The sequence below is a fragment of the Gossypium hirsutum genome, chromosome D09 (assembly GCF_007990345.1).
Source record: "Gossypium hirsutum isolate 1008001.06 chromosome D09, Gossypium_hirsutum_v2.1, whole genome shotgun sequence".
NCBI classification, from domain to species: Eukaryota; Viridiplantae; Streptophyta; class Magnoliopsida; order Malvales; family Malvaceae; genus Gossypium; species Gossypium hirsutum.
In genome coordinates, this window is record NC_053445.1 from 35774112 (window position 1) to 35790676 (window position 16565).

General features: G+C 34.6%; 1 protein-coding gene and 1 long non-coding RNA gene across 4 annotated transcripts; one reads left to right on the forward strand and one right to left on the reverse strand.

Annotated features, from left to right (window-relative positions):
* Window positions 1-6734: 6734 nt before the first annotated feature.
* LOC107891697 (MAR-binding filament-like protein 1-1) lies at window positions 6735-12068 on the forward strand. Of its 2 annotated transcripts, none has more exons than XM_041100474.1 (5): window positions 6735-7168; window positions 9161-9232; window positions 9595-9677; window positions 9798-9935; window positions 10093-12068. In XM_041100474.1, exons 1-5 carry the CDS (start codon window positions 6889-6891, stop codon window positions 11797-11799), a joined length of 2280 nt encoding a protein of 759 aa, XP_040956408.1. In that variant the 5' UTR covers window positions 6735-6888; the 3' UTR covers window positions 11800-12068. The 2 variants fall into 2 exon arrangements, with proteins under 2 accessions (XP_040956408.1, XP_040956407.1); XM_041100473.1 differs by having other exon boundaries at window positions 6744-7168; window positions 9161-9244.
* Window positions 12069-13329: 1261 nt separating this feature from the next.
* LOC121220840 (uncharacterized) lies at window positions 13330-16185 on the reverse strand. Of its 2 annotated transcripts, XR_005918063.1 has the most exons (5): window positions 15797-16179; window positions 15261-15369; window positions 14659-14703; window positions 13995-14079; window positions 13330-13899 (listed from the first exon to the last, which is right to left on the reverse strand). It is a non-coding gene; the product is annotated as an uncharacterized lncRNA (long non-coding RNA). The 2 variants fall into 2 exon arrangements; XR_005918062.1 differs by having other exon boundaries at window positions 13330-14079; window positions 15797-16185.
* Between the last annotated feature and the right edge of the window lie 380 nt (window positions 16186-16565).

Below are 16565 nucleotides of genomic sequence, written 5' to 3' on the forward strand. Positions count from 1 at the left end.
AGTGATATAATAAAGTGTTAATTGAGAAAAATCAGCTCAATTGAGAGGTTAATTGAGCGGGGATGAAATTATCATTTATTGAAAGCTTAAGGGAAAAATGGTAATTAACATCATGCACTAAAACAGTTTTAGACAGCAGCAGTAGTCTAACTTTGAAAAATCACCAAAAATCGTAGAGATTGAATTAGAGGATTAATAAAATATGAAATTAAATCTTAATTGAGTCTAGTTTCTTATAAAAGAAACGGTGTAAGCAATGGAATTGTAAATAATGAGATATAATAGATTTTGTAAGACAATGTCAGAATGAATTCGGGTTCCCCTATTCTAACTTTGGAAAATCATAAAAAATTGGATAAAAACAATTATGGGCTTAAATTTATATGTTTAAAATCCTTAATGAGTCTATTTTAAAAAAAAATAAACGAGAACATCATCCAAATTCTTTACAATGAGATAATTAATTTTTAGTGAAGAGGGGTCTGAACTGTCGAATAGTGAAACAGGGAAAACTTTAAAGAATAAACTGTACTTATTGGCTAAACCAAAATTTCTGAAAATTTTATGGTAATAAGACATGTGAGTCTAGTTTTGGGGAAAATTAGCATATCTTAATTTGTAATTCCATAGCTCAAGATATAAATAATTTAGTAACTATGACTCAGTGAGATAGCTTTGAATGCACTATAAATAATAATGGAATTATAGAGAATGTTACATATGAACATGAAATGTATAAGATTAATGATTAAATTTATTTATTTAGATCTAGAAAATTCAAATATGAAGCTAGATCGAGGAAAAGAAAAAAGTTTGGGATTAGTAGATATTTGTTTACGAACAAGTATCGAGGTAAGTTCGTGTAATTTGAATTATATTCTTAAATGCTTGAAATATATTTTCTTGATGTGAATATGATTTGGATGTTTATTGTATGATAATTGATGAAGTATTGATATTCTTGATGAAAAGAGAAAATAAATCCCGGTTGAATGAAAGGAAAATTCGATGGATCTTTGAAAAAGAAGTGACGTTTAAAAGGATCTAGCCCGGACGGGTGATCCTATCCTGATATAGCCCTCCCGAAGAATATGTGGAAAATGGATTTAGCCCGGACAGGTAATCCGAATTAGGGTCTGAATTTAGCCTGGACTGGTAATTCAGATCCAAGCTCATTAGAGTAATTGTCATTGCAGGAGATTTAGCCTGGACTGGTAATCCCGACAATACTCTATGAGTTTATATTATAGGGGATTTAGCCTGGTCTGGTAATCCCACTGTAAGTATAAGGTTTGCGGGAGTGTGCTCTCTGAAATGGAAATGTGCGCACATGAATATGAATTAACGGACCTGGATCTGTAGACTTAGGTGTACCCCTGAAAATCCATCGAAATTCCAAGTAGTTCAACGGGATAAATATGGAAAAAATAACAAGGGAATGGAAATCATGGAATTAATGAGCTCATCAATCATGTTATATATTATTGATACATGGAAATTATTGGACTAATTTGAATGTTGAGTTTGTGCATGATAGGGGAATAATGTATTGAATGGGTGTATGAAAGTTTATTGCATTGTATTGAAAATATTATGTAAGTATAATTCTTGTTACATGAACTTACCAAGCACAAAGTGCTTACCCTGTTTCTTTTTCTCCTGTTTTGTAGTGTTAAGAGCTCGGAGGCCGGATTCGGTCAGAGACGTATCACACTATCAACATTAAGATCTCGGTATATAAAGAAACTTTATTTTGGAAATCAATGGCATGTATAAGCTAGTAAAGTAAATGTTAATGTGAAATGAATGTATGGTTAGCCATTGGTATGGCTAATGTAACACCCCGAACCCGAGCCGACACCGAAGTCGGACACGAGATGTTAACAAACTTTGAAAAATTTTTCCAGACACTGCCCAGTCTGAGTACTAGTCGCTTCAAAAATCATATCTTGAGTTTCACAACTCGAAAATCAGTTTTGTGATTTTTCCCTGAAACTAGACTCATGTCCCCACCTATGTATTTTTTTCTAGAATTTTTGGTCGGGCCAATTAGTACAGTTTATTAGTCAAAGTCTCCCATGTTACAGGGGTCGACTACACTGACCTTTTCCCATTACGACTTGGATATCTCTCTGCACAGAGCTTCAATACTGATGCCGTTTGTTTCTATGGAAACTAGACTCAGAGAGGAATCCATACATATATGGTATGACCCCTAATTATCTCTGGTCAATTTATAGTGAATTTCCAAAGTCGGAACAGGGAATCCAGAAACTGTTCTGGCCCTGTTCCACAAGAACCCGAATATCTCTTACTGTACTGTTCATATGATTATTTCGTTACTTTCATATGAAAGTAGATTCATCAAGGTTCGATTACATAATTTATTCACTATTTAATTCCACTCCTACGAATTCTTGTGATTTTTCCAATCCACACCACTACTGCTATCAGCCTCTATTTTCAAAGTAAACCTTACCTATTTTCGGGGTTTCATGGACCAACTAGGGCCTTGTCATACATATGCCCACATATGATCATACTTAGCCATTCCAATGGCTGATCATTTGCTCAACACTTCCATTCCAACTATAGTTACATCATGAAACCATCTATACATTCATAAACACGAATGGTCTAATGCCATACTCCACTTCTACAAGCCATTTTCGCATGGCTGTACACTTATACATTTCATAAAGTACTCGAAAACAACAATGGGTAGTCCTATACATGCCATATCAAAATTCAACCAAAATAGTACCCAAAAGAGCCTTTGATAGTGTGGGCGACTTCGACTTCAAGATCCCGAGTCCGATAGCTGGAGAACCAAAAATCTATAAAACAGAGGAGCAGTGTAACGAGTAAGCAATTTATGCTTAGTAAGTTTTGAGCAAGGAATTCCAGCATAAACAAAGAATAACACACATTTAGCTAAACGGAATATTTCACAATACGCAATTTACCGATATCAAACTTGCTTCACAACATTAACAACCCTTATGTACATACACAATAGACTAACTTAGCCGAAGGCCGGTAGCTCGTTTATCAACTGAGCGAACATTTATTTGTAAGGGCTCGATTAAATTCAACACATACGTAACATATCCCCATATTGGGACGTTTTTCGAGTATTCGCTGGAATTTTACAGCAAGCTCATTCATTACCAAATCACGTACCTTCGGGATTTAACCGGATATAGCTCCTCGTTCAAATGCCTTCGGGACATAGCCCGGTTTTAGTAACTCACACAATGCCTTCGGGATATAACCCGGATTTAACAACTCGCACGAATGCCTTCGGGACTTAACCCGGATTTAGTATCTCGCACAAAGGCCTTCGGGGCTTAACCCGGAATTTGTATCTCGCACAAAAGCCTTCGGATCTTAGTCCGGATATATTCACTTAGCACAAAGCCTTCGGGACTTAGCCCGGACAGCATTCAATTAATCATGCACATCTAGCAATAATTCATGGCACATTCGTATTTCTTTTTCATTAGCAAAACTCAAACACAAGGCACATACCATCCTTGCACATTCGGCTCAATAGCCACACATAGAGCATGATTTAATCACATCGTAATTTAAGCTCTCTTACTCAAGAACTTACCTCGGGTGTTGTCGAACGATTCCGCTAACTATTCGACCACTTTTTCCTTCCCTTTATCGGATTTATTTCCCCTTTGCTCTTGAGCTTAATTAAACAAATAAATTGATTTCATCATTTAGGCATCAAAAAGATGAACACAAGGCACTTAGCCCATATTTATACATTAGACATTAAAGTCTCATACATGCAAAAATCATGCATCAACACAACATATTAGCTAATTTCTTTCCCTTTGGCCGAATATGCATGTCTATTTTTGGGGTCGATTTCAACACTTAATACACACATATACACACTAGTAAAGCATCCTCCCCCTTTTCATCAATTTAACACATGCATTGCTCATTAACATGCAAAGTTACATTCGGCCTTAGCACACATCTTGCTAGCCGATTCTTCTCCATTTAGCAACCAATGCACATATGTGCTCACACAAAAATGCTAAAAAGGAGGTTCAAGAATCATCAAGCCATCATCACATGCATCATTAACAAGCTTCATATTTTGCATGCAATGGCATTAACACAACCTCCACCTAGGCCGAATCTTAACTCATCCTCATGCCTCATCACCACAACATCAAACACCAACCAAGAATGATGCATCCATGGTCAAGTGCCAATTCCATCACATAGCAAGATTTAGACCATGGGCTAGGTAGAACTCAAGCTAACAACTAAAACATGCATGCATCTCATGGAACATCATCAAACATACCTTAGCCTAGCTACATGCATGGCCGAATCTCTTCACCTTTCTTCTTCTTTCCTCCTTAAAATTTTTGGCCAAGGATGAACCAAAGGATGAGAAAATTTTTTCTTTGTTTTTCTTTCTAATTTAGGCTAAATGAAGGTGAGAAAAGGATGAACAAAGATCTTCTCCTCTCTTTTCTTTAGCTCACGGCAATGGGGGGAAAAGAATCAACTACACACTTTTTTTTTGTGTATTCATCATACTCCTTTTCATTATTTAATTTCCATGCCTATTATTTTATTTTTTTCCACCCATGATGCACCAACAAAACATGTCTATGACATGTCTTGGCCATCAAACTTGGTCTACCATGCTTGTCATGGCCGGCCACTACTAGTAGGGGGGAATTTGACATGCAAGTCCCCCCTTTGTCCACATGCACTAATAGGTCCTCACACATTGACCTATCACATTTTAGAATTTTCTCACATAAGTCCTATTGACTAAATTCACATGAAATCAACCAAATTGAAGCTTGAAATTTTCACACATTCATAATTACATATTCTAGACAATAAGTATCACATTCAAACATTTCGGTGACTCGGTTTAGCGGTCCCGAAACCACTTCCCGACTAGGGTCAACTTTGGGCTGTCACAGCTAACAATTTTTGGTTTTGGCATATGATGAGGTTATCTTATGAATACGTTAAATCTATCTTTAAAATATGTTGAAATGGATTGGTTGTGTTGGATTGGTCTCGGTTTAAAATTGCAGGGAAGATTAGATATTTATAAAGGGGTAATATTGAGTTCAAAAAAAAAACTTTGGAATTTTGCGAAAAATTTCTTATGGTTTCGATTTAATCCCGATTTGGTCTCGATGTATGTTTTGGGCTTCGGAAGCCCATCCAATGGACGTAATGACATGTTTCGATAAATGAATAGTATTTAACTTGTAATAACGAAAAATATATTCGGTAAAATCTGGTAATGCCTCGTACCCTATTCCAGCGACGAATACGGGTAGGGGGTATTACAAAACTAAACATTTATTATTATTATTTTTTCATAAAATAAAAATTCTATGTTTATTTCTTAAGTCTTAATATGATTTTATAAAGCATTGAATATGATTTTTTTTCCATAACGAGCATGAACTATTATCATGAAATAATCAAGTTTCTTTCAAATGCAAGTAACAATGGATAGTGAGAATGAGCAATTCACCTTATTTTAGTACAAGACGGAAAGCCACTAGATAAGATGGTCTAAGATGGTATGAGATGTGAGAGTGGCAGAGTGTGAGTCTGAAGAAAGTAGGATCGTAGGGAGAAGGGTATTGGTGCTAGCCTTAAGCCTTTAGGCTTTATATACTTTTAGTGTTAGTCTTGAGATGTCACATGTCAAGGTTTTATAAAGGGTGGGAGACAAGTGGCCAAGTGGTCTATCATTATTGAAGTACTTTTAATCATTTCGAGTGAGACAAGATAGTTGGAGTATGATGTGACAGTTAATGATTGAGACTCTCTTAATTATTGATACAAGAGATTCCCAAGGTGTAATTTCTAAGAGTAACCCAAGTGGCGCTTTTGGATTGTTCGTGAGTTCACTATTTTGTCCAAACGGTTGAGGTATCACACACTTTTACATATGACATACCAGATTTACATGCATGAAAAATATAATTATACGGATGAATCCAACAATTGGATTATTAAATTATAATCATAGGAAAAAATTATGAAATGACCTAAAATCATGTTAGTTTTATAGAGGTGTACGTGGATTTTTTCCCATTTAATTTTAATTATTTTAGTAGTTTTTTAGATTTACACCTATTTATTTGGGTAAATTTACATCTTGGTACTTGAACTCGGCTTTAAGGTTTAAATTGTCACCTAAAGCTTTATTGTCCAATTAGGTACTTGAGCTTGACTTTAATATTCAATTTGATACCTAAAGTTTATTTTGGTCCAATTAGGTACTTAAACTTGGCTTTTTGGTTCAAACTGGCCCTGAACTTGGTTTTTTTGGTCCCAATTGTTACTTACAATAAATTACTTATTTGAATCAATTTGAACTATGAAGCCAAATTCAGGTATTATTTTGAATAAAAAAAAGTCAAGTTAAGGTAACTAATTGGACCAAAAAAAGTTTACACTAAATTGAACCTTGAGGCCAAGCTTAGGCACCAAATTAGACCAAAAAAAAAGTTAGGTACCAATTTGAACATTAAATCTAATTTTATAAAGGAAACCCATTTAACAAAATGCAATAACCTTAGGCCAAGCTTAGGTACCTAATTGGACAAAAAAAAACCTTCAGGTACTAAAATGTATACTTACCCTATTTAATTTATTTTAAATTAAAATAGCGTTTTACCGGTAATTATCAGTATTAAAAGTGGCCTTTACGTCTTTTCAACAAACTTCCACTGAACAAAGGCGAAAATCCTGCAACATGGGAAGGCACTAAAGAAATATCGAACTAAAGAAGAACAAAGCTTCTTTTCTTTCATGGCGTGCTAAAGAAAAAAAAAACCCATTCCCCACAAAAAAAAAAGAAAAAAAAAAGAAATGGGTTTCATGATAGGGACTTCTTGTTATTTGCAAGATCCCATCTCCAATTCTCAAGTACGGTTCCCATCTTCTTTATCCGTTTCCTTTAATATCAGAAATGGAGAAACCAAGAGGAAGAGGAGGAAGAAGAGAAATTTCAGGCCTCCAATGGCTTGCTTGACCCATGAAGACCCAAACGATGACGTTTCCGGCAAGAGGAGGGCTGTTCTTCTTGTGGGTATTTCAATCCTTCCTTTATTGCAACTTAGATCCCAAGCTCTTGAAATCTCCACCTTAAGTAAGCGAGCCCCATTTCTTTTATTATTCAGTATGCTTGATATATATTTTTAATCGAACTATTGGGTTTTATGAAATGGGTTGTCTCCAATTTCATTTCAGTGCCTTTGGGGGGTAATGATGCTACTAGGCAATGTTTTAGTTGGTGAATTACCCTTTTTCAAATTTATCATTTGATTGCTTTTACAGATTGTGGATTGGTTAATCATATATATGTTTAATTTCTGGTTTAAGCTCAGTTTTCATATTGGTTCTCTTGTTCTAGTTAACTAGAATGGTATTAACCATTTACTTTAATTAAGTTATTGCATTTTATTAAATGGGTTTCCTTTGTTTCTTGTTTCTTTTCCCATCAGAAGCTAGAATCTTGAGCAGCAAGTTATTGGAGTGATCTTGCTTTTGGCCATTATTTCTTGAATCTTGATTTCAAAAGATCGATTTGTATTCTTAAAAAAATGTAAATTGTGTGATAAAACATATATAAATTCTACTTTTTTTTATTATATTTCCCGAAATCCGTGGATTTGTTGCATGCTTATTTGGTAGTGAATTTGAAAATACTATGGATATTTGTGAATCTCAATTAATAATTAAACATAATGCGTGCATTTCGTTCTCACAATTTAGATTGTAGATAAAATCCAAATCTTCAGTTCATGTTCCCGAATGCAGCATCTTGGAATTTATCAAATCATGGTGAAATATTAATTTGAAATGAATATTTTATGATTTTGTAGTGAACTTAATTCATATCACAGTAGATTGTGGATATATAGGCTTTTTAATGACTGGTTTTACTCAAGTGATTGCCAACCTTCATCTATTTAGTGCTTGCTTTGTGCATATTTCATCTATTTAGGCTTTTAACACAGTGAATGGAAATTGGTTGGCTTAGTTATCCTATGCGGATGGAATTACATAATCTTATGGAGATGGAGAGAATTGGATAATTTAATGAATAAAATTTTTAAAATAAGATGAGATTGTTTTTGTTATGCATGCTCCGAAATAAGATAAATCAAAGGTTGTTTTGCCCTATCCTAGCCTTATTGTTTATGGTCTTTCACTTGATATACTAGTTGCTTGATTATCGAGCTTATGCCGTTTGTTCCACTCGCATTTCTTCAACAGCTATTGTTTGCATTGAGAGTATGGATATTTAATGTCTTTTGCTCCTTGGAATGATGTTCTATTATAATTTTGTTCACTTATAATCCTTTCGGAACTTTTTTTTGTAAATAAGATTGTTTTCTTGGAGAAATTCTATAAAATTTTGCTTATGATTGTTCCATAACTGTATTATAAAACAAGGTTCAAACATGGACTAAAAAACTAGCCTTTCCCATTCTGATTAACTTTGTGACTGTTACTAAATGAATCTTAATCCTTTTGGAAAGAGAAAAGACGGTAGTCAGCTTCACAACAAATAGCCTTCTCAGCAGTAGTTTCTATAAAGCTCCTTCTTACTGTCTCGGTTTTAAGCCAATCCATGCTTTGCCATAGAGTTAGGTAGGCTTCTACTGCTAAAAATGATTTCGGTTTTGAACCAGGAGAGGAGGGTGAAGAGATTTTATTAGGACTGGACTTAAAGCTCATAAGGACCTCATAGGGAAACCTTGTATCCAATCTGCCAATAATATATATGTACACACTTTGGCTGCGACGATAATACTGTTTGATCGTGCTCTTCTGAGTTCTAATGACATCCTTCTTCCTTTCTATAATACTTTTGTTGTTGACAGTGTAATGCTGTGTTTGACATCTGTTTTCACTTTATATGGTATTGATTTTGGTAGAAAGAGAACCTGTATATGCAATGTGTATTTTCATTTCGGAAATCTATCTTTGGTAGACCTCTGGAAGGTTCTAAATATAAAAATGATGGGTGTGCAAGATCAACTTCCTCTTTTACTGTTGTCTAGGAAGATAGATGGTAGATAGATCAAGCTTCGGTGATAAAACACTGAGACTGCTAAGACTTCTAAACTTGCAGGGAGAGAGAGGCCGAGAAAGAGTAAAAGTCTAGAAGAAGGAACTAGAGAGCTGCCGACGGAAGTTGCTACCGGTAAAAGCACTGGTGTGGTTTCCCTTTGCTTAATTTCTTTCATTTACCCTTACTCTGATAAGATTTAACATTTATTGCCATGATACAGTTGAGTAAAATATTTAATTATTCCCGTCCCATTCCCTGAAAAAATGAAGGACCAGGTGTGTCATATATTTATATGTGTCTGACATGGGTATGCTCAATATTTTCTATGTTTCTCTATGTAGTTGAGGATCTTATCCCCATAGTTATTTTTGGAAATGTACTAGACACCGGTAGTTCAAGAAAAGAAAGCCGGAGAAACATAGCCTTTTAATAGGGTTGATCTAATATTAGTTTATGCTTCTTCATTTTATGTTCTTTGTATTTGTCTATTTCAGAAGAAAGTGACGTAAACAAACCTGAGGAAAGCCAAATTGCTGTATTTGAGCTGAATAAACCAGAGGAAAGCCGAAAGCTGGAGGTCTGAGTCTCTCGTACTTTTATGTTCCCACCCAGTTTATTTGCTTTTGTTATGTTGACCTCATGATTTTGCGACTTCTAAGTTTCAAAACTTCTAAACGGGGTTACCTTGTATGGACAGGAATCATGGGGAGATTCACGATCTAACCCCTTTCTGTCCCTCCTAAATGGTCTTGGAATACTTGGTGCCAGTGTGCTTGGTGCACTCTACGCTTTGGTTCTGAAGGAGAAGAACACAAACAATGAAATCCTGGAATCAGTAAGTCATCACTTGAAGTTATGGGAAGAATACGAATAACAAGAAGTCTGTTTCTTCTGAAAAATGCTTTATTTTATTCAACTTCCCTTACTGAATGTACTTTTTTGTTTTCCTGTATTAGTTTGCTATTAATCTTGCATTTATTGGAAATATGCAGATAAAAATCGAATTGCAAGAAAAGGAAGTTGCAATTATCATGATGGAGAAAGACTTTGAATCAAAGCTATTAATAGAACGGGAAGAACGAACCAAGCAACTCAAAGAGGCAAAAGAAGAACAGCTGGCTTTAAGGGATCAACTGAATTCAGCTAATAGTACAATTACCGGCTTAGGATGTGAACTTAATAATGAGAAGAGGTTAATCGAGAAGCTTAAAGTTCAAATAGACAGTCTTCAGAATAACCTTTCGGAAGTCAGGGAAGAGAAAAGGTCTCTCAAACAAGAGCTGAAGGAAAAGCTCAATTCCGTTGATGTCCTACGAGAAAAAGCTAACTTGCTTGGTTCAGAACTTAATGATAAGGAAGTTAGTATTCAAAAGCTCAGTACTTTACTTGCAGGAAAAGAATCCGAGTTCAAGAACTTGATCACTACCTACAAACAAACCGAGGAAGAACTTGGCAAAGCACATTTGGAGATCGAAAGACTGAAAGAAGAATTGCAGAGAAGTCGAAGTGAACTCGAATCCGAAAGTTCTTTAGTTGATGAATTAAATGCAAGTGTGAGTTCTTTATTGGTTGAAAGAGATAATTCTATGCGGGAGTTCCTTTCTCTTCAGGAGGAGTACAATGATTTGAAACTTTCGTCTGAAAATAAGGCAGTGGCTGATGCTAAGCTTTTGGGGGAAAGAGAAAATGAAATCCGGTTGCTAAAGGAAAAACTCGAGCTTGCTCTAAACGATGTGAGTGAAAATAAAACGATTGCTGCTGATTTGAACAAGGAAAAGGAAAGCCTGGAGCGAGCACTGGAGATGGAATTGCACGGTGGAAAAAACCTGAAAGAAGAACTCCTACTTGTTGAGGAAACTCTTTCAAAGTCCCGGAGTGAAGTTTCTTATCTGTCTGAACAACTGAAGCAATCGAGAATCCATTGTAAAGAGCTTGAGTCTGATGTTTCAAGGGTTACGACCAAGTTTTATGAAGCTAAAGAAAGACTGCAAGCCAACCTTGATGAGGCAAAACAAAACGGTGTAGTTCTGGCCGGTGAGCTCACAACTACGAAAGAGCTTCTGAAGAAAACCTTGGAAGAGCGGCAAACTTTTTCTCGTGAGTTGACTTCCATGACCGAAAACCGGAATACCCTTCAAAGGGAATTGATAGATGCTTATAAAAGAGTAGAAGCCATATCCAGTGATTTGAAAGAAGAGAAAACGCATGTTTCTTCATTAAACCAGGAAAGACAGGCTTTAGAGAATCAGATTGTGAAAGACAAGGAAGCAAGAAAATCACTCAAAACCAACCTGGAAGAGGCTACCAACTCACTTGATGAAGTGAACCAAAAAATATTGAAACTTTCCAGAGATCTGGAAATCGCTAATGCTAAAATATCGAGTCTCGAGGATGAGAAAATGGTTCTCTATAAAACACTTACCGAGCAGAAGAATGCATCGAAAGAAGCTCGAGAAAACATGGAAGATGCTCATAGCATTGTGATGACACTGAACAAGGAAAGGGAGAGTCTTGAAAAGCGAGTGAAGAAACTCGAGGAAGAATTGGCTTCTGCTAAGGGTGAAATATTAAGGTTAAGAAGTCGAATAAATTCATCCAAAGCTCCCGTAAATGATCAGCCGCAACAGAAAGATGAAACCGAAACAAAAGTCACTGTAAGTGCAAGGAAAAGCAGAAGGAAAAAGGGTAGCTCACAGTGAGGCCAAGAACTCATCTTTAAGCAGTGGTAGTCTGTATTGTACTCGTATTGGTGTTGGCACGGAACGGAATGATGGCTTCTTCCAACTTCGATCCCGGGTTCTAATAATCTTCTGACAAAAAAATTCACAATACCATTTTCTATTAGTACTGTATAAATCCGAAACCGAGGGATGCAAATCCAAATTAAAGGAATTTACTTTTGCATATAAAGATCAATTGTTTACTTTTGTACTGATGAAATACTAACACAGTCATTATTTTTCCCCAACAATGATAACATCATCGTTTATATTTTCTGCTTCAACTTTTTAGGGTTTTATTTACACATCAAATTTACCTTGCAGATTAAAGATGTGAATATTTGTGTAGTTGAATTCTAGAACAACCAACACTTGGTAAGGCACAAGGGAATTACAAATTCTAAAAGGATTAGTCTGACCGTAAAACGAATATTTTAAGTCTCTATACTTTTCATAACTTTGGAATTTAGTTTCTATACATATTTAGATTTCAAAATTTAAATACAACTCTTAATATTGTTAAAATAATTTTGTTAAATTCATTTTTTTGTTTACATATTTATCAAGTGATTTTTTTTTAATTTCAAAATGTCACGCTAATAAATTTAGCAAAAAATTAACAATGATAATTAAATCTGAAAAATAAAGAGACTAAGTAAAAGTATAATAACTAAAATTTCAAATTTATAAAGAGTATAAAAACCTATAACCATGAGTGTATGAAATCTTCTCACTCAAAGAGTGTTTGATGTTTGCACATAGTAGACAAATAGTAAGATTTGAACCTAATGTAATCTAGTTTTAAACATTCAATTTTACTGTTTTAACTAAATTTTTATTTGATTTCCATGCAATCTTTTAAAAGTATACATTTTTGTATAATTCTTTTGTTCATCTTACTTAGTATGTCACAATCTAATTAGGAATTAAGCTTATCATTTTTGTCAATGGAATTTATAGTTAGGGGTGAACTTTTTTTTTTCTAGTTGAGATTAAGTTATATATTTTTATAAGAGTTAAAATATAGGGTCCGTTTGATTGCCAGTAAAATATTTTCCGTAAAATGATTTCTGGAAAAGATTTTACTTTTCTGTAAAATGACTTACTGAAAAATATTTTCTGGTGTTTGATTGAATCTGTGTAAAATATTTTCTGCTGTTTGGCAGATTTCCTGAAAATATTTTCCGGAAATTTTTTTTACATATATTAATATACATTAATAAATATTTATATTTTAAATTATTTTTACATATATTGCAATGATTTATTTATAAATAAATAAATAAAATTAAATATATAATAATACTCAATTATTAAGCTACAATATTAACCGTCATAAATTGAAAATAACCAAAGTCAAATAAATTATTTGTAATTGTGTTAAAAAAATAAAAAACTAGGGTTGAATACTTATAAATTTAGCTTCCAAACCACAATTAAAAAAATACTAATCTATGTATTTATTTAAAACATATAAGATGTATTTACCTACCAATATGAAACTTTGGGTCTTTTAAACAGATTCAGCAAGACCAAAATGTTAAACAAAAGAAAGGACATATTCCAAATCCTTAGTAAATTGTTATAGACTGTGTTTGGCGTAACTGCTTAAGTGCATCTACTATCAAATTGCTAGCCACTTACAACTAAAAAAATGGCAATGTCTGCTGCCAGGAAGCTTGCTGGGTTCAAATCAAAACACACAAAAACCAAAACTTAGCCTAAATAATCTAATCATAAAACACTACTCCGACTGTTAGCGTTGCATTAACTGATTCACCATCTGCTATCAAATTGCTAGCCACTTGCACCTTTCTTTAATAAGACTTTGATTACTTCCAGATGGGACCCTTGAACAGTATAGTGAAGTGGAGTGAATCCCTTGCGATTAGTGGCTCTCACTGAAACTCCTGATGAAAGCAGAGTTCAGACAACCTCTAGATGTCCTTTCTGCGCCGCAAAATGAATCGCACCCATGCCATCCATGGCAGCAGCACCAACATCAACATTTTGCTTGCAAAGATAACTCACTACCTGTGCTTGCCTTTTGGAAGGCAAAAACATATACAGATGGATATTCTGAACAACCCAAAAGAACAATGTTGTCACGGGGCAGAATTGAAGTTAAATATCCAGGTAACTATCATGATCTTTGAAGCCAATAAGATAACAACCTCAAGACATAGATTCAACTTCACATCAACCTCTAAAATGCTTCAGACATATTTGTGTCCCAAGTAATATGATTTATCATAGTAGCTGCAAAATTCAAAGCAACATTAATAGTTACAACATGGTACCAAATACTTGCTTTATATAGCACAACATGCATTCTTAAATATTTTGAAAAGGAAAATCTTCATAGGCCGTCCATCTTAATTCTGTTATCAAGGATACAACCGAATGAAATCTATCCAAGCACACACAAAAAACAGGTCGTACCCAGTGCACAATGATCTTGGCTATAAATAGGGGCAGGTCTAATGTATCTTGCCTTCCCCTGTTCACAAAGGTTGTTTCAAGGTTTGAACCCATAACCAAGCAGATAGCAAGTCAGGGACGACCTTCAAAATCTTGCCTATTAAAACACAAAACTTGTAGCTATAGTTTGTATCCAATTGGGTGATAAGAGGATAGCAGCTAGGGACCAAATGAAAAGTTTAGCCATAGTCTTTAAAATCCAAAAGGGCATACATTTTAAGTTTAAAATGATTGGTTTTCAAACAATAGGTTTAACACTATGAAACAAGCATCTTAGTCCATCTAAACAACATCTGTCACTCTAAATAAAACCAAACCTATATTCGCTCAGAGGTATACAAATGCCATAATAAGTACCTGAAAAATGGTCATTTTGGCGTTCCACAACATCTGAACCTTGAACTGCATACAATTTTAGCAACAAGTATATACGCAATTTTCAACAGTCATCAAACAGAATATGAATAACAGTAACCATTTTCTTTGTAATACTTGAAAAATCTTTCATTTTCAGGATTCAGTGAAAATAGACATTCTCATTCTCATCTAATAAGCACAATAGCAAAAATTAGCATTTTGATATTGATGTTACTTATTAATGTGTATGTTTCTGATTTGTGACCAACTAGAAATCAGCATGACAGAGCACTGATGTCTTTCCATACAGTGTAATTTTCATAGATTAATCTGTTCAAATTTTGAGCATTCTTCACTTTTGCTATAGAGGCTTCAACGCTAAGATGAATCACTAGATGATGCATTTTTTGGATGACATAAAATTTTCAGTAGAACTTAGCAGTGTACTTGCAAAATATAAACTCTGCTGACAGGTTCTGAATGCTAAATGAGTTCTTTGCATTTATTTCCTTTTCTTTTCATTTTTCCTCTTCTGTAAGCAAACATTTTACCCCCACCTTACTTTTACCTTACAGTATCTAAAATGTAGGATCAAAGCTCACCTTGCAAGAAAATAACTCAACAATGCAGTCTTCTTTTGTGGGGATCACTCGCAAGTCAAGTACAGGACTTGCTTCAAAGTTGAAGAGCGCAAGTTTTGGAAGTTTGCACCTGAACAGCATCGAAGAACATATATATAATCAACAGATAAAGAAGATGAAGATAAAAGGCATCAAATTAAGCCCTGAGGTTAGAGCTTTAGAATGAATGAGAAACTTGGAATAAGTCAATTAAAAAAAAACAGTTCCTTGATAGCCAAAGCAAAAAAGAGATTATGACTGAATAGATCAAATTTCCTTTTTCTTCTCTGACCTCTCTTCTCAAGATTCAGCCATAGAAGCTGGAAAAGCACAAGAAATACAAAGAATGGCAGAAGGAACTAGACTCAATACCCATTCTAGATTCAACTGGACACACTTAAGGAATCTAATAACCAGAATTAGAGAGAGAAAATTCTGTATTATATTAAACAAAAATTAGAGAGAAAAGGAAGGAAAACAGAATGCAGAGGTAAAATATTAGAGAAATATGCAGATACCTCGAGGAGATTAGAGATGAATTTTTCTCGACTGTGGACCTTAACTTTTTAAGGTTTCTTCAAAATACAGAGGTAAGGCTGACGGTCGAGCGACAGAGACGACGATGCTGAGATGGTGAGGTGAGGCCAACGAACGGAGATGAGGAGCCGAAGGAAGATACAGAAATGAATCAAAGATCAACAGGACAGATCACATCTACATTGAGGAGGACGTGACGGTCAGACGACGAGAGCTTCGATTGGGGGGAATTGAGTTTTTCTTGGGCATGGGAACAACCGATCAAGGATGGGGAAGGGGAAGGGGAAGGGGAAGGGAAATGGAAGATTTGTGTTCTTTCTAATTTTCCTGAAAATGTCTTACCGAATTAGAAACGGTAAGACATTTTCCAAAATTAACACTTCTTTTCCCGTGTTTTGTAATTGGTTTTATAGTATGAAAATATTTTCAGCCAATCAAACATCGAAAATTTCAGAAAATGTTTTCCGGAAAACATTTTACACCAATCAAAAGGACCCATAATTTCACTATTCTATTTATAATTTTTAAAAATAAATCAAAATTTTATTAAATTTAAAGAAATCAAATTATAATTTTATCATTTATTAACTTAAAATTATATAAAATTGGAAGAGTATATCAGATTCTAAATTTCATGTTAACAGCCTCTGCCACCTGATTAAAAAACAAGGTTTGTTGTAACTTTTGCATTTCATTCGTTTGGATGCAAAGGATCTTGTATTATTTGAATGGATAGGTCCTTTTAGTTAA